The 26,167-nt window shown below is 35.9% G+C and overlaps 1 protein-coding gene across 1 annotated transcript in view; it reads left to right on the forward strand.

The window, feature by feature from the left end:
- The first annotated feature begins 64 nt into the window (after window positions 1–64).
- cntnap2b (contactin associated protein 2b) overlaps window positions 65–26,167 on the forward strand; it is an 87,692-nt gene continuing 61,589 nt past the window's right edge. Inside the window, exon 1 of the mRNA XM_078172890.1 lies at window positions 65–138. Within this exon, the coding sequence (XP_078029016.1) occupies window positions 102–138 (37 nt within the window). The 5' untranslated portion in view covers window positions 65–101. The remainder of the gene's footprint in view (window positions 139–26,167) is intronic.

Here is a 26,167-nt window from a genome sequence, read left to right on the forward strand (position 1 = left end):
GTTGTCTCTAATTCTTTGGACTGTAGATGGATGATTTGATCATTTCCCTTTTCTGACAGAACATCTGGAGAGGCTCCCTGTCAGCAAAGCTCACTCCTTTCATGAATCATTTTGGTCAAGTCTGGGAAAGAACATTAAGTAAGTGTGGACAAAGTGGTAATAAGTTTAAATAGTGTGATTAAAAAAGGCTTTAAGACACAATGTGTCTTTGTTATAGCCAAATACAATTTAGATAAGTACATCAAAAACTTGTATTAATGATTAAATAAACTGGCTCCTTTAAAAGCTTAACAACACATTGAAAGTACTCTGATGAGTTACAGTGGATTTGAACATTTGGTTTGAGACATTACACTGGAAACACATTAGAAATATGTTTTTGTTACAATGTGTTATTTTAAGGGATACTTCTGGTCAAAATCAAAGCATCAGAGGCTGAGATATCCTTACTGAAAGCAGTTAATCTCACAGATTTTATGTTGTTTGGATCTTGGTGTTCACCAAAGCAACTGCTTTTCATAATTCCAAGGTGAAAACAAGTGTGCATGTAAGAAAAGTTACTAACCCAGTAGCACACCATCCATCAAATGCAGAAATAAAAGATAGAAAAACTTCCAGGTGATCATACTACAAAATGTTGTTGGGTAGTATGGCTCATTAAGACTCCAATCAGCTGTTTTAGCCAAACTTTTATGAAACTGCAATAGATTTATAAGGCTTTTTCATAATAAAACATTTTCCACTGAGTAATGCCTGTGTATATTCGTTTTTTTCTTTCAGAATGGACATGTACATTTTGTCTTGCATGTCCTGTGTGAATAAACTCTTCATACCTGATTATGTGTTTATGTAATATTAGGTGGCACAATATGTTTTTAGGGCTAATTTTGGTATAAAATTGCATTATAACCTGCTCAGAGTACCTTTTATGGCATCAAGGCATTTTTCAGGACATTCTACGAGTCATCAGTGTCCACATTTCTACCAGATTATGCTCATGTGAATGAAGTAAGACTGAATCATACCAGACAAATCTTTGAGCTCATGTTTTATTTGCTCTGGCATAAGAACATTTACCAAACCAATGACAAATAGCCCGTTATATCCTGAGAAAAATATATGCAATTTCAACAGTATGTCTCTGTTTTTCTACATGCAGTCAGTCTACTTTTCATTTTCATTATATGTGCATTTTTCCCAGAAATTTTCACTCAATAAAGTGGAAGCTATTGAAGCAGGATAAGTCATCCCCTGCCTTACAAACCATTTACAATCTGAAGTTTTGTCAGTGCTTTAGTAACAGGGTTCCGCCCATATTGTTTTAAGACAGAAGTGTGATAGAGATCCTTCTGTACTGGAGCTGCTGGTAGACAATATTTTTACACAATGTTATGGCCACAGTAAGTATTCATTGTTTTTTCAGAGAACTGGATTCTCGTCAGGGTGGAAAAGCCTCTGAGGCAGCATTTTACATGAAGTATGTACTCACTGTTTAACTTGCTCCTGAAACATGGCATCTCTTGGCCTTCACAAGTGCATCAATTTTAGGCGTGCAAAGTCATCTAGTGGCTTGGATCGGACCCTTCGACGGGCCAGTTCTGGCCCCCGGGCTGCATGTTTGACACCCCTGCTCTAAAACAACCCACTGAGTGCACTGACTTGCTTGTAGAGCCAAGTCATAATTTGTAGGCAAGGTTAAAGGTTAACTTAGGCATTTTTCAACCTGGACCCTAATTTCCATGTAAATTGGTCAAAAAGACTGATGTGAACAACAGAAATTTCTCCAGTACTGCTGGAGTGGGCAGCAGCCAGCAGCCACACAACTGTAATGTTAGCACATGGGGCAATCGAACACTGTCACTGTATGTCCATTAAAAGTGGCTATTTTCACCACAGACAGGCTCACATTATTAGTGTCAGAAGTGTCTCTTTACCTTTCACTTCATCCGGTCTGTTTGTTATAGCCTTGTTAAGCAGAAGTCTCTCTCTGAAATATCACAAGATTTCATGAGATAAATGTAAATATGAAGTGTTTTACAGGCATTGCAGTTTTAGTTTGATGAAGACTGTATGCATGTAATGAGCAGAAACTGTACCTTCCTGTGAAAATGAAGTGTATTTAAAGAAGACGCAACGCATGTATGAGGTGTAAATTGACAAGGCGTCCCAGAGCATCAACAACAAATGCAAGACGGTGCCTAGTGCATCATATGTATACAGGAAACCAGGAAAACTAAAAAGCCTCAAGACAAATCCAGTACAACTATACGGAGCACTGTGTTTCCCATGGGTGGTTATTTCTATTGCACAACGTGCTGGCGTTACTTCCACTGTTGATAGCCTATGCAGCTAACATGAATGTGAAGCGTGGTTAGCCTAACAATGGAGGAAGAGGGACAAGAAAACAACAAAGTGTCAAGAGTGTGTGATCATTACAAGTTAAAATGAAAAGAAAACACATTTCAGTGTATATATTGCAAAATGGAGTTAGCATACTACAATAGCACATCCTCAATGCTACAACATCTAAACAGAAGACATCCAGTGTATGCATCAAGTTAACCGAGCGGATACAACACAACAAGTTACGTTAACATCGACAACAACAACTGAAGTAAAATGGACATCCAAACTGATACTAGCAAGGTGTACCTAATAAAGTGGTTGGTGTATGTTGTGATATATGTATTGTGGTATACTGTGGTATATGTATTGTAGCATGTGGTTTGTGGTATCAATCCAGTCCACCAAGCGTAAGAACAGCGGTTCGATCCCTGGCTCCTCCAGTCTGCATATCGAAGTATCCTTTAGCCTGATATTGAACCCCAAATTGCTCCCGATGGCTGTTCCATCAGTGTGTGAGTGGGCTAGAAACTGATTAGCAGGTGGCACCTTGTAAGGTAAAATCATAATCACGATTATTTTGGTCAAAATTGAAATCACGATTATGCAAACGATTATGTTTTGACTTTGAAAACATGCTGTATTTATTATTTATTGCCCAAGAACTTTGTAACAGAGGACATTTCGAAGTACAAGTACAATGCCTGTTCTAGTAAACATAGTTAAGTCTACTTAAAAAAATGCACAAACACAAAATAAGGGCCTATGGTCTCGTGCAAATAGTACAACAAATTCGCTCATTTCGCTCAGTGCACTGCCACAACATTTGAAATTTCCCCTGATAACTTTCAAAATGCCTTTCAAAAACACTAAAAACTTAGTTCTAATGTGCAAAACTGCAAATAGTAGAAAATAAGACAAATAGAACATCAACTATCTATTGATCAACAATCAACTTTTTTTTTTTTGTAAGAAAGACTCAACAATTCCAGACAGTATTTACTGACCAGAATTCAACATACTGTACCATTGCCGCCATCTTGGAAAGCCCATACAAGTCAATTGACGAACTCGAACAAAATTGGATGAGAGTTAGTGCGAGTGACAGGTGAGCGACGGGTGGACAGATCATCACAGACAAAATGGTCCACAGACTTCAGATCATGTTACGTCACACTCGTCATTTGACTTGTATTGACTTTCCAAGATGGTGGCAGCAGGCAGTTCGGTCTAGGTCAGTAATATAATTGTAAACAATCTTTTTAAATAAACTCTCTGATAACCTCAGAAACTTTTGGTTTGATGTTAGGGCCTGTCGCAATCGACCACCGAAGTGTGGGAGTTATAACTGGGAATGGTTGTTGATATTTTGTTGATGATAAAATAAAATCTCCAGGCATCCAAAAATCTCATTGCTTATTGACCACACCATGCTTAACTTATTCGTTTTTGCCATCTGAGGAACAGTGACCCAAGAGAAGTATGTATTATTTGAATGCAGCTCAAGCACAGCAGGGATTATACCATATCTTGGAGTACATGTTATGATGGGGTTTTTTTTATGTTGCAGTTGTCACTGTTTATAATTAAATTTCACCCAAATAAATTATTAAGAAATGATTTCACCTGCCAACCAATACACTTAATTAACATTTAAATTTCTGTCCGTCCGTCCATCCGTCCGTCCTGGAGCAGAGGCTCCCATTGTGCCTCTTTGTGGGGAGGAGGGCAAACAGTCTGTATCTGGAGAATTTTATTTTGTAAACGCAATGAAAAAACATAACCCTGCTTCCACTTGATGAACATACTGACACAATGAGAGTTGTGTAAAGAACCATAGACAACTGCAAATACACCGACAGGCTTTCTGTGGACAGCTCCTGTTGCTGAAATCAAGTGTAATGCACCAAATTAAATACCACTTTGCTTCAATTGTGTTAAATTAGTCTGCGTTATTTTTTGGGTCACACAAACACAAGAACATGAGCGTATTTTTTCTGACAACAAAGGTCATTGGCAAATAAGACAGAGATAAACACATAATTCTGTCACCCTTAAAGGGGCAATAAGCAAAATTCATCATTTCTAGATTGAAGGAATTAAAAAATCGCTATGTGAAGAACTAGGGGTGTAATTTCATCTGGAGTATAGCATGACCTCACACACCCTTTCAATGGGTTGATCTCCAGCCCCTTGTTTACAAGCCGGTCCAGCTGCGTGTTCATGTATGTTCATGTGAATCACCGCCTCCTCCCTCCTCTCGGAGTTCTTGGCCCTCCCTTCCTAGGGAACTGCCCATTGGTCCGACAGCCCATTGGTTTGACATCCCATTGTTCCGACCATATTAAACCCATTGTTCCGCAGTCTGTTCCGAAATCATCATAATGCCCTGTGGTTAAGGTCTGGTTAGGTTTAGGCACAAAAACCACTTGGTTAGGGTCAGGAAAAGATCATGGTGTGGGTTAAAATGAAAAAGAAAGTGACAAACACATAAGCCGTGAGCCTGCTCCGCCTCAAGCCTTTCCCAGCTGACCCAGAGCCGGTCGCGGCGCACCATACGGCCGCCGCGAGCCGTTCAGCACCGCGGACAGTCGGACTAATGGGATGTTGAACCAATGGGCTGTCGGACCAATAACATGGACCCCCCTCCCTATAAGGCTACAGCCAGTGAGCAATGGCAGATGGCATGATGGTACCTGTAATAAATGTAATATACTTGCTGAGATGAAGGCGAGGCTCACTGACTAGAAGAGCTGGTAGAAGGTAGGTTACTCCAGTAGCCGGTGGCAGCCGACTAGTGCTAACTCCGTGAGCTAACACTAACTTTTCTCCGTGAGCCCGTGAGCACACAGAAGAGTAGGAACGTTAGCGTGGCAGCCAACTAGTGCTAACTGCTAACGCTCCCGGGAGCTAACGCTAATGTTCCTACTCTTCTTCGTGAGCCCGTGAGCCAGCTCACGGGCCTGGCGGGCTCACGTAGAAGAGTAGGAACGTTAGTGTTAGCTCCCAGGAGCGTTAGCAGTTAACACTAGTCGGCTGCCACCGGCTACTGGAGTAACGTTAACTTACAGCTATGGAGCGCTTCTACCAGCTCTTCTAGTCAGTGAGCCTCGCCTCCATCTCAGCAAATATATTACATTTATTACAAGTATCATCATCATTGAAGTAGGCAGGGGAATAGCTAAACACAGCAGAAACCGAGAGTGAGTGAAAGACATCGCTAACTGCTAAACTGGAGAGCAGAGGTAGAGGGAGGTGTGGCTCATGACACACTTTGTTATGGTCTACAGGCAGTGCACAACAGCAAACCTAGCGGTGAAACGATTTCGCTTTTTGCCCCTTTAAGTAACCCCTGAAATTAGTTTCTGTACGTCTAGGAGACTGCAGTGTCAAACACATTTGGAGAGCTGCCAGTTAGTGTGGATACTTCAGCAGCCACACTATTGTTATCCAAATCTTTATTCTTATTCCGCTGATTATTTCACCCTTTTTTGCCTTTTATCACCATCTAACTACTTCTGCATACTTTCAGCTACAGAAACCATTCAAATAACAAAACATTTAGCTCTTTAAGGACATTTCTGTTATTACTTTTCATCTTTCTAATATTTATACTTTTTAAAATAGGTTGTTTTTTTTTTTTTTTAACAATATAAACCAATGGCGAGAATCTTCAAATCCTTTGAAACCCAGTCCACTTTGAAATACTACTGCTTCTGCATACTTACAGCTAGACACTTCATTTTAACTTTAAACAGGCTCCAAGAACTTGAACTATTAAGCCTCAAGTCAGCTTTTTGTATAACGGCAGTTTACATACATTTTATGCTGTTTTCAGACATTGTCTGAGTTTATAATGGGTGTGTATTGCCCTGCTTAGAGTGTGTGACATCACTGATGACATTTCACACATTAGATATATCTGCCTCTCTCCTTTTACTAACATTTCTGACTGAATCTCCTGTAGTGCCCACAATTGTCACTCTTCATACACAGTTTATGCTTCAAAACGTAGAGTTTTTTGTCTTCTTTCAGCTAACCTGCCCATTTCAGCAATAGGACTCACACTTCATTTAATTTTCTGCCTCAAAGCAACAAAAAACCCCTTTCCTCTCTCATTGGCTGTGATGTTATTTTCTCTCATCAACTTTGAGCAAACCCCAAATCTAGAGACATTTTACAACTGTGCTCTCAGTCATTTTAAATTTTATCCACACAAAGTTTCACAAATTGTCCGTGAGAGGGTGGACATATTTTTGGTTTGCTAGTATATTGTCTACTTGCAGTGAATTTATAAAAAGTGCTGGAGCTTGACCAACACGTATTTCTAACAGCCTAAGGTCTACTTAATATAATGAGTATGAATTTAAATGGAAAATCTCAGCTTTTTATTTTCAAAACTGTTGTCTCAAATATTTTATCAGCATAATAGCTATATTTTAGTTTGAAATATCACAGATTTTTATGCCTCTGTGCTGGCGATAGCTGTGGCTAGAGGCATTATGTTTTCGGGTTGTCTGTCCGTCTGTCTGTATGTACATCCCATTCTTGTGAACACAATTTTGCACAAATGTCCACTCGGACTCAACAATAATTATTTGTTTTTGGTGGTCATAGCTCAAAGGTCAAGGTCACTGACCATGTCTGTCTCATTCTCATATCTCAAGAACTCCCTCAGGGAATTTCAAATAACAACAAAGGTTGACTTGGACTTGAGGATGAAGTAATTAACATTTGGTGGTCAAGGGTCAAAGGTCAAGGTTGCTGTGACCTTGCATCCATCTCATTCTCATAAATGTAATATCTTAAAAACAGCTTGAGGGAATTTTTTCAAATTTGGCACAAATATCCACTTCGACTCAACAATTCACTGATTAGTTTTTGGTGGTCAAAGGTCAAGGTCACTGTGACCTTGTCTGTCTCATTTTTGTGAATGCCGTATCTCAACACATTAAGGGAATTTCTTTAAACTTGACACAAACATCAACCGTCGACTAAAGAAATAAAGTGATTAGAATTTGGTCAAAGGTCAAGGTCAGTGTGACCTCACAAAATATATTTTTGGCCATTGGTTTCATTTGCATTGTTTTGAAGTCTACTTTTGACTTCCTCATTGATGTTTGAAGCTTCAATATTAGATTACGCTGTTCAAAAGCTTCATTTTTGTTTCTCTGTTTTTGACTTTTGTCTGTCTACATCTTGCTTCATTCTATCCATCTCATCTTCCATTTGTGTTTGTTGTGTTTGTAACGATTGTAGCTCCATATTTTTGCCGTCCATTTTTTTAAATTGCTTTTTCAAGCAATATATTTTATTCTAGTGAATGTGGGGTTTTTTGGATTCTTTTTTTTTGTTTTTTAATTTCCTCTCTCATTTCTGCTGAGATTTGTTTTTCTCTGACAAGTTCATCTCTATAATGGACAAGTCTTTCAACTTCATTCTTGTGATGTTCTGATAAATCTCGCATTTCCTTTAACTCTTTTTTTGTCTTCTTGTGTTCAATGTCCTTGTGTTTTAATAGTTGGCTTTGTTGTTCTAGTTTTTTGGAGGCAACGTTTTTGTACTCTGTCAGTTCTGCCACCTCATGATGCAATACCTCCACTTCCAAGGTCAGTTTTTTTTTCTCTGCCGCTATATTTCTAAACCTGTCCAATTCTCTCTCCTTCTGCTCTCTAAATGTCTTTTCAATGGGATTTTTTTCTCAAACTCCCAAGGTTCTATCTGTATTTGATCCTTCCCTAAAAACTCCATTTACAAAACTGACAGGATTTAGATTTTTTTTATATTTAGAATAATTTTAGGGTGTCTGTCATTTTTGTGACAGACACCCTCCACATATCATTTTTGCTATTTGGAATGCAAAAACTTTTTACGCTTAATATCTCAAAACCACTCAGAAAAAGTTTATCTATGTAGTAATTTTTTTCCCGGTATATTCTATTTTATTTAGTTAAAGCGACACTTACCTTTCTGGAAATTTTATGCTTTTCTTTGTTTAGGTTAAAATGCTATTAATACGCTGATGGCACACTAAAATGTAAGGGAATTCCACCAGAGATAAAAACTCATAATTATACCATTCTCATATGGTTCTAAGAAAACTCCGACCAATCATTGCATTCGGACCGAATGCAACGATTGGCCGAGCGTCCTGTCTGTCTTCCCCAAGTGGAGGCCTCTGACTGACATAACCGCTCGTGTAACATCTCTGAGCTTTCGAGCGATAGTGAAGACTGATGCAGCTTCATCCTAAACTAAAAAGGGATGAGATGGTCGCAGAGTTAGTTTGCCTGTACTGTAAAATAGGCTATAACGTTGCATTTGACAACACAGCATCCAGTTGCTAATGGCTAACGTTAGTCTACTGTAGCGTAGCCTCTGAAACATTAACGTTATCTTCCTTGTGCGTTTCCACTTACTAGTAACGTTAACGCTACTATCTAACATTAGCACTGTAACCTTATTCTAATTCTCATCAGTCATCACTGACTACGGTTGAGTTTTAAAACTCCAGGGTTACGTTTGATTGTCTTGGTTGTAACGTTACACTTGCTCTCCTCTTCTGTGTATCTAACGTTACTTTGCCAACGCCTACGTCTATCATAGACGTAATGAGGACGGAATGGAGGAGGGGGAGTAGGCCTTTGGAGGGAGGTGGAGTTGCAGGAGGAGGGGGATGGGACTTTGGAGGGAGGCGGGGGTTGTGGATGTTCAAATGTTTTCTCAGTGTTGTGTGAAATGCAAGAAAGGTAAGAGTAGCTTTAAACCCTCTTCACGCTGCCAGGAATAAAATTATGCCAGAGTTATACAGAGTCCGTTACTGGGTATCAAACCTATGCATATTGATGGTTTGTTTATTCACTCTTCGATATCCAGTGATTCCAATCACAAAACTCGTGACCAGAGAAGTCAGTAGCCAAGTCAGTGGGTTGCTGGGTTAGATACCTAAGTTACCTTATAGGAATGAAAAGTCTGCTTCTCATTTCCCTCCACTGGCTGTTCATCCAGGGGTACTTTCAAATCTGTAGTTCAGGTCATTTGGTTCTCACCAAGGGCAGTGGCATCCACAGAAATGCTTCATAGGAGTGACCAGATGGGGCCACTGAAATTCTTGGGTTGGCACACCAAAACAAAAAGCTATAAGTGAATTTTGAGAATTAGATTATGCTGTTGAAGTATATAAACAATTTAAAACTGCCAATATGAGAGATAAAGAATCGCATGTTGATATACTTTGGTTTCTTATTTTATTTCTAAGTTAGGGACTGTTCATTACTTACGAGAGGTGAGGGGGTTGTGCAAATATGCCTTACAATTTTTTTTAAGATGTTTAAAGGAAAATTCTTTTTAGGAAAACATACCTCATGTTTTCTTTAAAAATCGCCCAAATTACATCATTCATCATAGCCAGAAACTGTAAAAACAAATTACCATTGGGTTATGGCTTCCATCAGAAAGAAGAAAAAAAAATAATCAAAATCACTTCATTCTACATGTCTAATTTAAACATTTTGTCACAAATAAACCGTTTGCACTAATGAACCAGCATGCACAGCAAGAGTGAGAAACCAAGGCTTTTTTTCAATTCAGGATTTTGTCTTCAGCTTTTGACTTTCAAGCATCAAAGGGTAAGTGGAAACACTTTACAATAAGGTACACAAAATTAGAGCAGTTACTGAGGAACTGCTCTAATTTTGTGTACCTTATTAGAGCAGTTACTGAGGAACTAATGAGGAACTAATGAGTAGTTACTGAGGAACGAATGAGGAACTAATGAGGAACGAATGAGGAACTAACTATTAGTTAATAGTCAGTTCCTCAGTAACTCATGATCAAATTTCAGAGGAGTAGTTACTGAGGAACTTATGAGGAACTATTGAGTAGTTACTGAGGAACTAAGGTACACAAAATTAGAGTAGTTACTGAGGAACGAATGAGGAACTAATGAGGAACGAATGAGGAACTAATGAGGAACGAATGAGGAACTAATGATGAACTATTGGTTAATGGTCAGTTCTTCATTAACTCATGATCAAATTTCATAGAGGGGCTAATCACGACTTAATAATTAGTGAACTAGTTACTTCATCAGTGCAGAATCATTACTCAATAACCCATCCATTAGTTAACCTTTTTATGTCCTAAAGTAAAGTGACACATAATGAGTAGTCTTTCATTACATTATCATCATCTTTACAATTAGTTCCTTAACAAAAATAATCAGACAACAGGATTCTTGAGAAGAGTTTAATTAATTATTTTCAGACCACATACACATTAATATGACCATCCATGTTATTCTGTACGATGATGCCTTAGAAATAAATATGATAGTGTGTCACATTTTAGGTAGGCTAAGCTTAAAGAATTTATCATGGGGGCTGCGTGTAAAGTACTGTATACTGATCACACCGTTGTTCACAGTACTGTTGTTTGAGGTGCACAAAATTTAAAGTAGTTACTATGAAACAAATTTGGAACTAATGAGGAACTAACTATTAGTTAATGGTCAGTTCTTCAGTAACTCCTGATCAAATTTCAGTAGTTACTGAGGAACTAATGAGGAACTAACTATTACTTAATCATTACCTACCCTTTTTGTGTACCCTAAAGTAAAGTGAGACGGTAATGATAATGGTAATGATTACTGAATCATTACCTACTCATTAGTTACTCTTTTTGTGTACCCTAAAGTAAAGTGAGACATCAAAATGAGTAGGTAATGATTTAATACTCATTACCTACTCATTTTGATGTCTCACTTTAAAATGAGTAGGTAATGAGTACTGAATCATTACCTACTCATTAGTTACTCTTTTTGTGTACCCTAAAGTAAAGTGAGACATCACAATGATTAGGTAATGATTACTGAATCATTACCTAATCATTAGTTACTCTTTTTGTGTACCCTAAAGTAAAGTGAGACATCACAATGATTAGATAATGAGTACTGAATCATTACCTAATCATTAGTTACTCTTTTTGTGTACCCTAAAGTAAAGTGAGACATCAAAATGAGTAGATAATGATTACTGAATCATTACCTAATCATTAGTTACTCTTTTTGTGTACCCTAAAGTAAAGTGAGACATCAAAATGAGTAGGTAATGAGTACTGAATCATTACCTAATCATTAGTTACTCTATTTGTGTACCCTAAAGTAAAGTGAGACATCAAAATGAGTAGATAATGAGTACTGAATCATTACCTAATCATTAGTTACTCTTTTTGTGTACCCTAAAGTGAAGTGAGACATCACAATGATTAGGTAATGATTACTGAATCATTACCTAATCATTAGTTACTCTTTTTGTGTACCCTAAAGTAAAGTGAGACATCAAAATGAGTAGATAATGAGTACTGAATCATTACCTAATCATTAGTTACTCTTTTTGTGTACCCTAAAGTAAAGTGAGACATCAAAATGAGTAGGTAATGATTTAGTACTCATTACCTACTCATTTTGATGTCTCACTTTAAAATGAGTAGGTAATGAGTACTGAATCATTAGCTACTCATTAGTTACTCTATTTGTGTACCCTAAAGTAAAGTGAGACATCAAAATGAGTAGGTAATGAGTACTGAATCATTAGCTACTCATTAGTTACTCTATTTGTGTACCCTAAAGTAAAGTGAGACATCACAATGAGTAGGTAATGAGTACTGAATCATTATCTAATCATTAGTTACTCTTTTTGTGTACTCTAAAGTAAAGTGAGACATCAAAATGATTAGGTAATGATTACTGAATCATTACCTAATCATTAGTTACTCTTTTTGTGTACCCTAAAGTAAAGCGAGACATCACAATGATTAGGTAATGAGTACTGAATCATTACCTACTCATTAGTTACTCTTTTTGTGTACCCTAAAGTAAAGTGAGACATCAAAATGAGTAGGTAATGAGTACTGAATCATTAGCTACTCATTAGTTACTCTATTTGTGTACCCTAAAGTAAAGTGAGACATCACAATGATTAGGTAATGATTACTGAATCATTACCTAATCATTAGTTACTCTTTTTGTGTACCCTAAAGTAAAGCGAGACATCACAATTAGGTAATGATTACTGAATCATTACCTACTCATTAGTTACTCTTTTTGTGTACCCTAAAGTAAAGTGAGACATCAAAATGAGTAGGTAATGAGTACTGAATCATTAGCTACTCATTAGTTACTCTATTTGTGTACCCTAAAGTAAAGTGAGACATCACAATGAGTAGGTAATGAGTACTGAATCATTACCTAATCATTAGTTACTCTTTTTGTGTACCCTAAAGTAAAGTGAGACATCAAAATGAGTAGGTAATGAGTACTGAATCATTAGCTACTCATTAGTTACTCTATTTGTGTACCCTAAAGTAAAGTGAGACATCACAATGAGTAGGTAATGAGTACTGAATCATTACCTAATCATTAGTTACTCTTTTTGTGTACCCTAAAGTAAAGTGAGACATCAAAATGAGTAGATAATGATTACTGAATCATTACCTAATCATTAGTTACTCTTTTTGTGTACCCTAAAGTAAAGTGAGACATCACAATGATTAGGTAATGATTACTGAATCATTACCTAATCATTAGTTACTCTTTTTGTGTACCCTAAAGTAAAGCGAGACATCACAATGATTAGGTAATGAGTACTGAATCATTACCTACTCATTAGTTACTCTTTTTGTGTACCCTAAAGTAAAGTGAGACATCAAAATGAGTAGGTAATGAGTACTGAATCATTAGCTACTCATTAGTTACTCTATTTGTGTACCCTAAAGTAAAGTGAGACATCACAATGATTAGGTAATGATTACTGAATCATTACCTAATCATTAGTTACTCTTTTTGTGTACCCTAAAGTAAAGCGAGACATCACAATTAGGTAATGATTACTGAATCATTACCTACTCATTAGTTACTCTTTTTGTGTACCCTAAAGTAAAGTGAGACATCAAAATGAGTAGGTAATGAGTACTGAATCATTAGCTACTCATTAGTTACTCTATTTGTGTACCCTAAAGTAAAGTGAGACATCACAATGAGTAGGTAATGAGTACTGAATCATTACCTAATCATTAGTTACTCTTTTTGTGTACCCTAAAGTAAAGTGAGACATCAAAATGAGTAGGTAATGAGTACTGAATCATTAGCTACTCATTAGTTACTCTATTTGTGTACCCTAAAGTAAAGTGAGACATCACAATGAGTAGGTAATGAGTACTGAATCATTACCTAATCATTAGTTACTCTATTTGTGTACCCTAAAGTAAAGTGAGACATCAAAATGAGTAGATAATGATTACTGAATCATTACCTAATCATTAGTTACTCTTTTTGTGTACCCTAAAGTAAAGTGAGACATCACAATGATTAGGTAATGATTACTGAATCATTACCTAATCATTAGTTACTCTTTTTGTGTACCCTAAAGTAAAGCGAGACATCACAATGATTAGGTAATGAGTACTGAATCATTACCTACTCATTAGTTACTCTTTTTGTGTACCCTAAAGTAAAGTGAGACATCAAAATGAGTAGGTAATGATTTAGTACTCATTACCTACTCATTTTGATGTCTCACTTTAAAATGAGTAGGTAATGAGTACTGAATCATTAGCTACTCATTAGTTACTCTTTTTGTGTACCCTAAAGTAAAGTGAGACATCAAAATGAGTAGGTAATGATTTAGTACTCATTACCTACTCATTTTGATGTCTCACTTTAAAATGAGTAGGTAATGAGTACTGAATCATTAGCTACTCATTAGTTACTCTATTTGTGTACCCTAAAGTAAAGTGAGACATCAAAATGAGTAGGTAATGAGTACTGAATCATTAGCTACTCATTAGTTACTCTATTTGTGTACCCTAAAGTAAAGTGAGACATCACAATGAGTAGGTAATGAGTACTGAATCATTACCTAATCATTAGTTACTCTTTTTGTGTACCCTAAAGTAAAGTGAGACATCACAATGAGTAGGTAATGAGTACTGAATCATTACCTAATCATTAGTTACTCTTTTTGTGTACCCTGAAGTAACAAATGAGTAGGTAATGATTACTGAATCATTACCTAATCATTAGTTACTCTTTTTGTGTACCCTAAAGTAAAGTGAGACATCACAATGAGTAGGTAATGAGTACTGAATCATTACCTAATCATTAGTTACTCTTTTTGTGTACCCTAAAGTAAAGTGAGACATCACAATGATTAGGTAATGAGTACTGAATCATTACCTAATCATTAGTTACTCTTTTTGTGTACCCTAAAGTAAAGTGAGACATCACAATGAGTAGGTAATGAGTACTGAATCATTACCTAATCATTAGTTACTCTATTTGTGTACCCTAAAGTAAAGTGAGACATCACAATGAGTAGGTAATGAGTACTGAATCATTACCTAATCATTAGTTACTCTATTTGTGTACCCTAAAGTAAAGTGAGACATCACAATGAGTAGGTAATGAGTACTGAATCATTACCTAATCATTAGTTACTCTTTTTGTGTACCCTAAAGTAAAGTGAGACATCACAATGAGTAGGTAATGAGTACTGAATCATTACCTAATCATTAGTTACTCTTTTTGTGTACCCTAAAGTAAAGTGAGACATCACAATGAGTAGGTAATGAGTACTGAATCATTACCTAATCATTAGTTACTCTTTTTGTGTACCCTAAAGTAAAGTGAGACATCACAATGAGTAGGTAATGAGTACTGAATCATTACCTAATCATTAGTTACTCTATTTGTGTACCCTAAAGTAAAGTGAGACATCACAATGAGTAGGTAATGAGTACTGAATCATTACCTAATCATTAGTTACTCTATTTGTGTACCCTAAAGTAAAGTGAGACATCACAATGAGTAGGTAATGAGTACTGAATCATTACCTACTCATTAGTTACTCTATTTGTGTACCCTAAAGTAAAGTGAGACATCAAAATGATTAGGTAATGAGTACTGAATCATTACCTACTCATTAGTTACTCTATTTGTGTACCCTAAAGTAAAGTGAGACATCAAAATGATTAGGTAATGAGTACTGAATCATTACCTACTCATTAGTTACTCTATTTGTGTACCCTAAAGTAAAGTGAGACATCAAAATGATTAGGTAATGAGTACTGAATCATTACCTACTCATTAGTTACTCTTTTTGTGTACCCTAAAGTAAAGTGAGACATCACAATGATTAGGTAATGATTACTGAATCATTACCTACTCATTAGTTACTCTTTTTGTGTACCCTAAAGTAAAGTGAGACATCACAATGAGTAGGTAATGAGTACTGAATCATTACCTACTCATTAGTTACTCTATTTGTGTACCCTAAAGTAAAGTGAGACATCACAATGATTAGGTAATGAGTACTGAATCATTACCTACTCATTAGTTACTCTATTTGTGTACCCTAAAGTAAAGTGAGACATCACAATGATTAGGTAATGAGTACTGAATCATTACCTACTCATTAGTTACTCTATTTGTGTACCCTAAAGTAAAGTGAGACATCACAATGATTAGGTAATGATTACTGAATCATTACCTAATCATTAGTTACTCTTTTTGTGTACCCTAAAGTAAAGTGAGATATCAAAATGAGTAGGTAATGAGTACTGAATCATTACCTACTCATTAGTTACTCTATTTGTGTACCCTAAAGTAAAGTGAGACATCACAATGATTAGGTAATGATTACTGAATCATTACCTAATCATTAGTTACTCTTTTTGTGTACCCTAAAGTAAAGTGAGATATCAAAATGAGTAGGTAATGAGTACTGAATCATTACCTACTCATTAGTTACTCTATTTGTGTACCCTAAAGTAAAGTGAGACATCACAATGATTAGGTAATGATTACTGAATCATTACCTAATCATTAGTTACTCTTTTTGTGTACCCTAAAGTAAAGTGAGATATCAAAATGAGTAGGTAATGATTACTGAATCATTACCTAATCATTAGTTACTCTTTTTGTGTACCCTAAAGTAAAGTGAGACATCACAATGAGTAGGTAATGATTACTGAATCATTACCTACTCATTAGTTACTCTATTTGTGTACCCTAAAGTAAAGTGAGACATCACAATGAGTAGGTAATGAGTACTGAATCATTACCTACTCATTAGTTACTCTATTTGTGTACCCTAAAGTAAAGTGAGACATCACAATGAGTAGGTAATGAGTACTGAATCATTAGCTACTCATTAGTTACTCTATTTGTGTACCCTAAAGTAAAGTGAGACATCACAATGATTAGGTAATGAGTACTGAATCATTACCTACTCATTAGTTACTCTATTTGTGTACCCTAAAGTAAAGTGAGACATCACAATGAGTAGGTAATGAGTACTGAATCATTACCTAATCATTAGTTACTCTATTTGTGTACCCTAAAGTAAAGTGAGACATCACAATGAGTAGGTAATGAGTACTGAATCATTACCTAATCATTAGTTACTCTTTTTGTGTACCCTAAAGTAAAGTGAGACATCACAATGATTAGGTAATGAGTACTGAATCATTACCTAATCATTAGTTACTCTTTTTGTGTACCCTAAAGTAAAGTGAGACATCACAATGAGTAGGTAATGATTACTGAATCATTACCTACTCATTAGTTACTCTTTTTGTGTACCCTAAAGTAAAGTGAGACATCACAATGAGTAGGTAATGAGTACTGAATCATTACCTAATCATTAGTTACTCTATTTGTGTACCCTAAAGTAAAGTGAGACATCAAAATGAGTAGGTAATGAGTACTGAATCATTACCTACTCATTAGTTACTCTATTTGTGTACCCTAAAGTAAAGTGAGACATCACAATGAGTAGGTAATGAGTACTGAATCATTACCTAATCATTAGTTACTCTTTTTGTGTACCCTAAAGTAAAGTGAGACATCAAAATGAGTAGATAATGATTACTGAATCATTACCTAATCATTAGTTACTCTTTTTGTGTACCCTAAAGTAAAGTGAGACATCACAATGATTAGGTAATGATTACTGAATCATTACCTAATCATTAGTTACTCTTTTTGTGTACCCTAAAGTAAAGTGAGGCATCAAAATGAGTAGGTAATGATTACTGAATCATTACCTAATCATTAGTTACTCTATTTGTGTACCCTAAAGTAAAGTGAGACATCACAATGATTAGGTAATGATTACTGAATCCTTACCTAATCATTAGTTACTCTTTTTGTGTACCCTAAAGTAAAGTGAGACATCACAATGAGTAGGTAATGAGTACTGAATCCTTACCTAATCATTAGTTACTCTTTTTGTGTACCCTAAAGTAAAGTGAGACATCACAATGATTAGGTAATGATTACTGAATCCTTACCTAATCATTAGTTACTCTTTTTGTGTACCCTAAAGTAAAGTGAGACATCAAAATGAGTAGGTAATGATTACTGAATCATTACCTAATCATTAGTTACTCTTTTTGTGTACCCTAAAGTAAAGTGAGACATCACAATGATTAGGTAATGATTACTGAATCCTTACCTAATCATTAGTTACTCTTTTTGTGTACCCTAAAGTAAAGTGAGACATCACAATGAGTAGGTAATGAGTACTGAATCCTTACCTAATCATTAGTTACTCTTTTTGTGTACCCTAAAGTAAAGTGAGACATCAAAATGAGTAGGTAATGATTACTGAATCATTACCTAATCATTAGTTACACTTTTTGTGTACCCTAAAGTAAAGTGAGACATCACAATGATTAGGTAATGATTACTGAATCCTTACCTAATCATTAGTTACTCTTTTTGTGTACCTTAAAGTGAAGTGAGACATCAAAATGAGTAGGTAATGATTACTGAATCCTTACCTAATCATTAGTTACTCTTTTTGTGTACCCTAAAGTAAAGTGAGACATCAAAATGAGTAGGTAATGATTACTGAATCATTACCTAATCATTAGTTACACTTTTTGTGTACCCTAAAGTAAAGTGAGACATCAAAATGAGTAGGTAATGAGTACTGAATCATTACCTAATCATTAGTTACTCTATTTGTGTACCCTAAAGTAAAGTGAGACATCACAATGATTAGGTAATGATTACTGAATCCTTACCTAATCATTAGTTACTCTTTTTGTGTACCCTAAAGTAAAGTGAGACATCAAAATGAGTAGGTAATGATTTAGTACTCATTACCTACTCATTTTGATGTCTCACTTTAAAATGAGTAGGTAATGATTACTGAATCATTACCTACTCATTAGTTACTCTATTTGTGTACCCTAAAGTAAAGTGAGACATCACAATGATTAGGTAATGATTACTGAATCATTACCTAATCATTAGTTACTCTTTTTGTGTACCCTAAAGTAAAGTGAGACATCAAAATGATTAGGTAATGATTACTGAATCATTACCTAATCATTAGTTACTCTATTTGTGTACCCTAAAGTAAAGTGAGACATCAAAATGAGTAGGTAATGATTACTGAATCATTACCTAATCATTAGTTACTCTATTTGTGTACCCTAAAGTAAAGTGAGACATCAAAATGAGTAGGTAATGATTACTGAATCATTAGCTACTCATTAGTTACTCTATTTGTGTACCCTAAAGTAAAGTGAGACATCACAATGATTAGGTAATGATTACTGAATCCTTACCTAATCATTAGTTACTCTTTTTGTGTACCCTAAAGTAAAGTGAGACATCACAATGAGTAGGTAATGAGTACTGAATCATTAGCTACTCATTAGTTACTCTATTTGTGTACCCTAAAGTAAAGTGAGACATCACAATGATTAGGTAATGATTACTGAATCATTACCTAATCATTAGTTACTCTTTTTGTGTACCCTAAAGTAAAGTGAGACATCACAATGATTAGGTAATGATTACTGAATCATTACCTAATCATTAGTTACTCTATTTGTGTACCCTAAAGTAAAGTGAGACATCACAATGATTAGGTAATGATTACTGAATCATTACCTAATCATTAGTTACTCTTTTTGTGTACCCTAAAGTAAAGTGAGACATCACAATGATTAGGTAATGATTACTGAATCATTACCTAATCATTAGTTACTCTTTTTGTGTACCCTAAAGTAAAGTGAGACATCAAAATGAGTAGGTAATGATTTAGTACTCATTACCTACTCATTTTGATGTCTCACTTTAAAATGAGTAGGTAATGATTACTGAATCATTACCTACTCATTAGTTACTCTATTTGTGTACCCTAAAGTAAAGTGAGACATCACAATGATTAGGTAATGATTACTGAATCATTACCTAATCATTAGTTACTCTTTTTGTGTACCCTAAAGTAAAGTGAGACATCAAAATGATTAGGTAATGATTACTGAATCATTACCTAATCATTAGTTACTCTATTTGTGTACCCTAAAGTAAAGTGAGACATCAAAATGAGTAGGTAATGAGTACTGAATCATTACCTAATCATTAGTTACTCTATTTGTGTACCCTAAAGTAAAGTGAGACATCACAATGAGTAGGTAATGAGTACTGAATCATTACCTAATCATTAGTTACTCTTTTTGTGTACCCTAAAGTAAAGTGAGACATCAAAATGATTAGGTAATGAGTACTGAATCATTACCTAATCATTAGTTACTCTATTTGTGTACCCTAAAGTAAAGTGAGACATCAAAATGAGTAGGTAATGAGTACTGAATCATTACCTAATCATTAGTTACTCTATTTGTGTACCCTAAAGTAAAGTGAGACATCAAAATGAGTAGGTAATGAGTACTGAATCATTACCTACTCATTAGTTACTCTATTTGTGTACCCTAAAGTAAAGTGAGACATCACAATGATTAGGTAATGATTACTGAATCATTACCTAATCATTAGTTACTCTATTTGTGTACCCTAAAGTAAAGTGAGACATCAAAATGAGTAGGTAATGAGTACTGAATCATTACCTACTCATTAGTTACTCTTTTTGTGTACCCTAAAGTAAAGTGAGACATCAAAATGAGTAGGTAATGAGTACTGAATCATTACCTACTCATTAGTTACTCTTTTTGTGTACCCTAAAGTAAAGTGAGACATCAAAATGAGTAGGTAATGATTACTGAATCATTACCTAATCATTAGTTACTCTTTTTGTGTACCCTGAAGTAACAAATGAGTAGGTAATGATTCAGTAATCATTACCTAATCATTAGTTACTCTTTTTGTGTACCCTAAAGTAAAGTGAGACATCACAATGATTAGGTAATGATTACTGAATCATTACCTAATCATTAGTTACTCTATTTGTGTACCCTAAAGTAAAGTGAGACATCAAAATGAGTAGGTAATGAGTACTGAATCATTACCTACTCATTAGTTACTCTTTTTGTGTACCCTAAAGTAAAGTGAGACATCAAAATGAGTAGGTAATGAGTACTGAATCATTACCTACTCATTAGTTACTCTTTTTGTGTACCCTAAAGTAAAGTGAGACATCAAAATGAGTAGGTAATGATTACTGAATCATTACCTAATCATTAGTTACTCTTTTTGTGTACCCTGAAGTAACAAATGAGTAGGTAATGATTCAGTAATCATTACCTAATCATTAGTTACTCTTTTTGTGTACCCTAAAGTAAAGTGAGACATCACAATGAGTAGGTAATGAGTACTGAATCATTACCTAATCATTAGTTACTCTTTTTGTGTACCCTAAAGTAAAGTGAGACATCAAAATGAGTAGGTAATGAGTACTGAATCATTACCTACTCATTAGTTACTCTTTTTGTGTACCCTAAAGTAAAGTGAGACATCAAAATGAGTAGGTAATGAGTACTGAATCATTACCTACTCATTAGTTACTCTTTTTGTGTACCCTAAAGTAAAGTGAGACATCAAAATGAGTAGGTAATGATTACTGAATCATTACCTAATCATTAGTTACTCTTTTTGTGTACCCTGAAGTAACAAATGAGTAGGTAATGATTCAGTAATCATTACCTAATCATTAGTTACTCTTTTTGTGTACCCTAAAGTAAAGTGAGACATCACAATGAGTAGGTAATGAGTACTGAATCATTACCTAATCATTAGTTACTCTTTTTGTGTACCCTAAAGTAAAGTGAGACATCACAATGAGTAGGTAATGAGTACTGAATCATTACCTAATCATTAGTTACTCTTTTTGTGTACCCTAAAGTAAAGTGAGACATCACAATGAGTAGGTAATGAGTACTGAATCATTACCTACTCATTAGTTACTCTATTTGTGTACCCTAAAGTAAAGTGAGACATCAAAATGAGTAGGCAATGATTACTGAATCATTACCTAATAATTAGTTACTCTTTTTGTGTACCCTGAAGTAACAAATGAGTAGGTAATGATTACTGAATTATTACCTAATCATTAGTTACTCTTTTTGTGTACCCTAAAGTAAAGTGAGACATCACAATGAGTAGGTAATGAGTACTGAATCATTACCTAATCATTAGTTACTCTTTTTGTGTACCCTAAAGTAAAGTGAGACATCAAAATGAGTAGGTAATTATTACTGAATCATTACCTAATCATTAGTTACTCTTTTTGTGTACCCTAAAGTAAAGTGAGACATCACAATGATTAGGTAATGAGTACTGAATCATTACCTAATCATTAGTTACTCTTTTTGTGTACCCTAAAGTAAAGTGAGACATCACAATGAGTAGGTAATGAGTACTCAATCATTACCTACTCATTAGTTACTCTATTTGTGTACCCTAAAGTAAAGTGAGACATCACAATGAGTAGGTAATGAGTACTGAATCATTACCTACTCATTAGTTACTCTATTTGTGTACCCTAAAGTAAAGTGAGACATCACAATGAGTAGGTAATGAGTACTGAATCATTACCTACTCATTAGTTACTCTATTTGTGTACCCTAAAGTAAAGTGAGACATCACAATGAGTAGGTAATGAGTACTGAATCATTACCTAATCATTAGTTACTCTATTTGTGTACCCTAAAGTAAAGTGAGACATCAAAATGAGTAGGTAGTGATTCAGTACTCATTACCTACTCATTTTGATGTCTCACTTTACTTTAGGGTACACAAAAAGAGTAACTAATGATTAGGTAATGATTCAGTACTCATTACCTACTCATTGTGATGTCTCACTTTACTTTAGGGTACACAAAAAGAGTAACTAATGATTAGGTAATGATTACTGAATCATTACCTACTCATTAGTTACTCTATTTGTGTACCCTAAAGTAAAGTGAGACATCAAAATGAGTAGGTAGTGATTCAGTACTCATTACCTACTCATTTTGATGTCTCACTTTACTTTAGGGTACACAAAAAAGGTAGGTAATGATTAAGTAACAGTTAGTTCCTCATTAGTTCCTCAGTAACTACTCCTCTGAAATTTGATCAGGACTTACTGAAGAACTGACCATTAACTAATAGTTAGTTCATCATTCATTCCAAATTTTCGGCTGATTGAGCATGTTCAGTCGGCGGCGGAGCTTGTCAGTGAGAGAGATCCCTCTGACTGGCTGTTCAGGTGTTATATCCTCTTCCCTGTAGCAAGCGAATCTGCCTGTAGTGAAACCAGGGCTAACCGGGGCTAACCGGTGCTTCCTCCTCAGGCTCCACTTCACTCAGCTGCCCGACAGATCCGCTGCTTCTTCCCACTTTAACCTCAATAACAAACCGGAGCTAGCTGGGAGCGGCTAGCGGAGCGTTAGCCACAGCATGACCGGAGGGAAGCAGCCAGTTAGCCTCCGCTAGCTTCCCAGCTAACGTTAGCCCCGGCTCTCCGTTTGGATCCAACCGGAGCACCGAGCCCTGGTTTGTTATTCAGGTTAAAGTGGGAAGAAGCAGCGGGTTTGTCGGGCAGCTGAGTGAAGTTGAGTGAAGTGGAGCCTGTGGAGGAAACACGGGGAGCGTCTGGATGTAATAGTCCATGGAAGTGCTGCGGTGCTCGGCTGCACAGATAGGAAACCCCTCGGCTGACAGGATGTATCACTCTGTCACTCCACGCTACTTTGTTGATCTCATGCATTCAACGGACTTCCGGTTTCCCTTTTTGCGTTATTTCCTTTTACGCAGGCGCAGAACGTATGTGCTACTTGGCCGTCGGATGTAGTCTTCTTTTTTTCCCCCACAACTTTATTTAAGACAGGAAGTTTACAGAATGCAGATCTTCAACATTACACATATATGTCATATAACAGGGGCCAGGGGGGATAAGAGTTTACAAGAAAATATTAAAAATATAAAATGTTTTCTATGTGTAAACTTACATTTGTGAATGTGAAATCTTGCCAAAAGTAAGATGAGATTAATAATAAATCTTTCAATGGGTTTTGCCATATTTCTGTTAAAGTCAAAAAGTCCAAACAGGACATCCCTCCAAAACAGCTTAAATTATTTTTTAATATTGTCCGCAATAAAATTACAAATATCACTCCAGAGTCTTTTGACAATGGGGCAGTGCCAAAATAAATGAGTAACAGTTTCAAGCGTTGGGTGTAGTCTTTGTGGTGTGTTCAAATGCAACTGACACAGGGTGATGTGAGGCGACGTAGACGATGCAACAGTTGGCTTTTGTTGCCGCTAGTTCTTTGATGTCGGTTTGGTGTGTCAGCACCTTGTACAGAATAACATGGATGGTCATATTAATGTGTATGTGGTCTGAAAATAATTAATTAAGCTCTTCTCAAGAATCCTGCTGTCTGTGATTTTATTTGTTAATGAACTAATTGTAAAGATGATGATAATGTAATGAAAGACTACTTATTATGTGTCACTTTACTTTAGGACATAAAAAGGTTAACTAATGGACGGGTTATTGAGTAATGATTCTGTACTGATGAAGTAACTAGTTCACTAATTATTAAGTCGTGATTAACCCCTCTGTGAAATTTGATCATGAGTTAATGAAGAACTGACCATTAACCAATAGTTAGTTCCTCATTAGTTCCTCAGTAGCTACTCCTCTGAAATTTGATCAGGGGTTACTGAAGAACTGACCATTAACTAATAGTTAGTTCCTCATTAACTACTCCTCTGAAATTTGATCATGAGTTAATGAGGAACTGACCATTAACTAATAGTTAGTTCATCATTAGTTCCTCATTAGTCCCTCAGTAACTACTCTAATTTTATGTACCTTAGTTCCTCAGTGACTACTCATTAGTTCATCATTCGTTCCTCATTCGTTCCTCAGTAACTACTCTTATTTTGTGTAGCTTAGTTCCTCAGTAACTACTCTTTCGTTCCTCATTAGTTCCTCATTCGTTCCTCATTAGTTTCCCAGTAACTACTCTAATTTTGTGTAGCTTAGTTCCTCAGTAACTACTCATTTGTTCCTCATTAGTTCCTCATTAGTTACTCATTCGTTCCTCATTAGTTACTCATTAGTTACTCATTAGTTCATCAGTAACTCCTCTAATTTTGTGTACCGTAGTTCCTCAGTAACTACTCATTAGTTCCTCATTAGTTACTTATTAGTTCCTCAGTAACTACTTTAATTTTGTGTACCTTATTGTAAAGTGTTACCAAGCTGCGAGCGTTTAGACACACAGAGCTGGATTGGTGAGTCGATCTGAGGTGCCCAATTTTCCGCCACGAAGGGGTAAACATATTGGCAGAACCTTTTGGTTTAAAAAGAATGAGGCGCCCTTCCACCACGGGATGGGCTGTTGATGACTTGTGGGAGGAGCTGTTGATGACACGTGCGAGCCACTGGTGGTGGACTAACAGGAAACAGCTGAAAGCAGGAATTAGCAAGCAGCTAGTAGCAAGAGGGAATTGCAAACCTGAAAGACACTGTAAAGATGAGCAACTGGGGAGACAAAGAATTGCGCACCCTCCTTGCCCTCGCAAACGAAGAGGCCATTAACCGTCAGATGATGGGAGCGGTGAAGGACGGGTCAACTTATGAGAGAATCACCGAAGGACTGACCAGCCGCGTTGCGTTGCATGCTGAGCTACATGTTTTGTTACTTTTTCACGCCCCCCTTGGCCCAAAAAAGGCACATTCTGTATGAACAAAAGTAGGTAGACGGCATTTTGCTGCACTCCCCGATTTTGCTTTTATACTGCCAATGCTGAATGAAGACTGATTGGCAAATGCACAGTTCCTATTTAAAAAGGGCTTAATATACTGTGGAGGGAGGGTCATGCATTTTTCACCCATCACTCAGGAGGCTATATTTGTAGCTTTGGGTAAAAAAAAACAAAAAAACAAAAACAAAACAGACATAAAAAAAAAGAAAATGTACAAGAAAATAAAGTCACATCTCAGCCTCCCCTCTCCTCTAAAAAATAAAGAACAGTCCCTTGATATTACTAATTATCTGATGTGCATGGACTAATACTGGTATAGTTAACATTTGAGTTCTACAATAACCCTATTTTAATGTGTTCTGTTATGTATTAATACATGTTAGACAATTCACTGCTCTTCAAATAGTCTGGTTGTTCTTTTCCTTAAAAGATAAATGTAGCCTACAGCTTTAATTTGAAGGAGTACAGTATTGCAGAGAACAAAACATTCACTGATACTAAGCCTTCTCAAGTTTAGGGGACACCCAGAGAACCCATTTTCATTCAGATATCTTGAGGTGACAGTCCAAAGGAGCCCTTTGAAAATGGCAATGCCAATTGTTCCCTCACAAAATTGTAGCCTAATTTATTGTGTTATTTAGCTCCCCTTTCTGATAAGATATGTTGGTAGGTGGGGACCAATGGGTACCTTAGGTTGTCTAATTTCAGTACCAGCTTAAACAAAAACAGCATGCCACAGCCTCTTTAAGACAGTAATGTCGACCTCCGATTAATAGGGGTTCTATCGAGTGTATCAGGGGGATCTTTTCGGGT

This window comes from Epinephelus lanceolatus, chromosome 12, assembly GCF_041903045.1.
Source record: "Epinephelus lanceolatus isolate andai-2023 chromosome 12, ASM4190304v1, whole genome shotgun sequence".
Taxonomy (NCBI): domain Eukaryota; kingdom Metazoa; phylum Chordata; class Actinopteri; order Perciformes; family Serranidae; genus Epinephelus; species Epinephelus lanceolatus.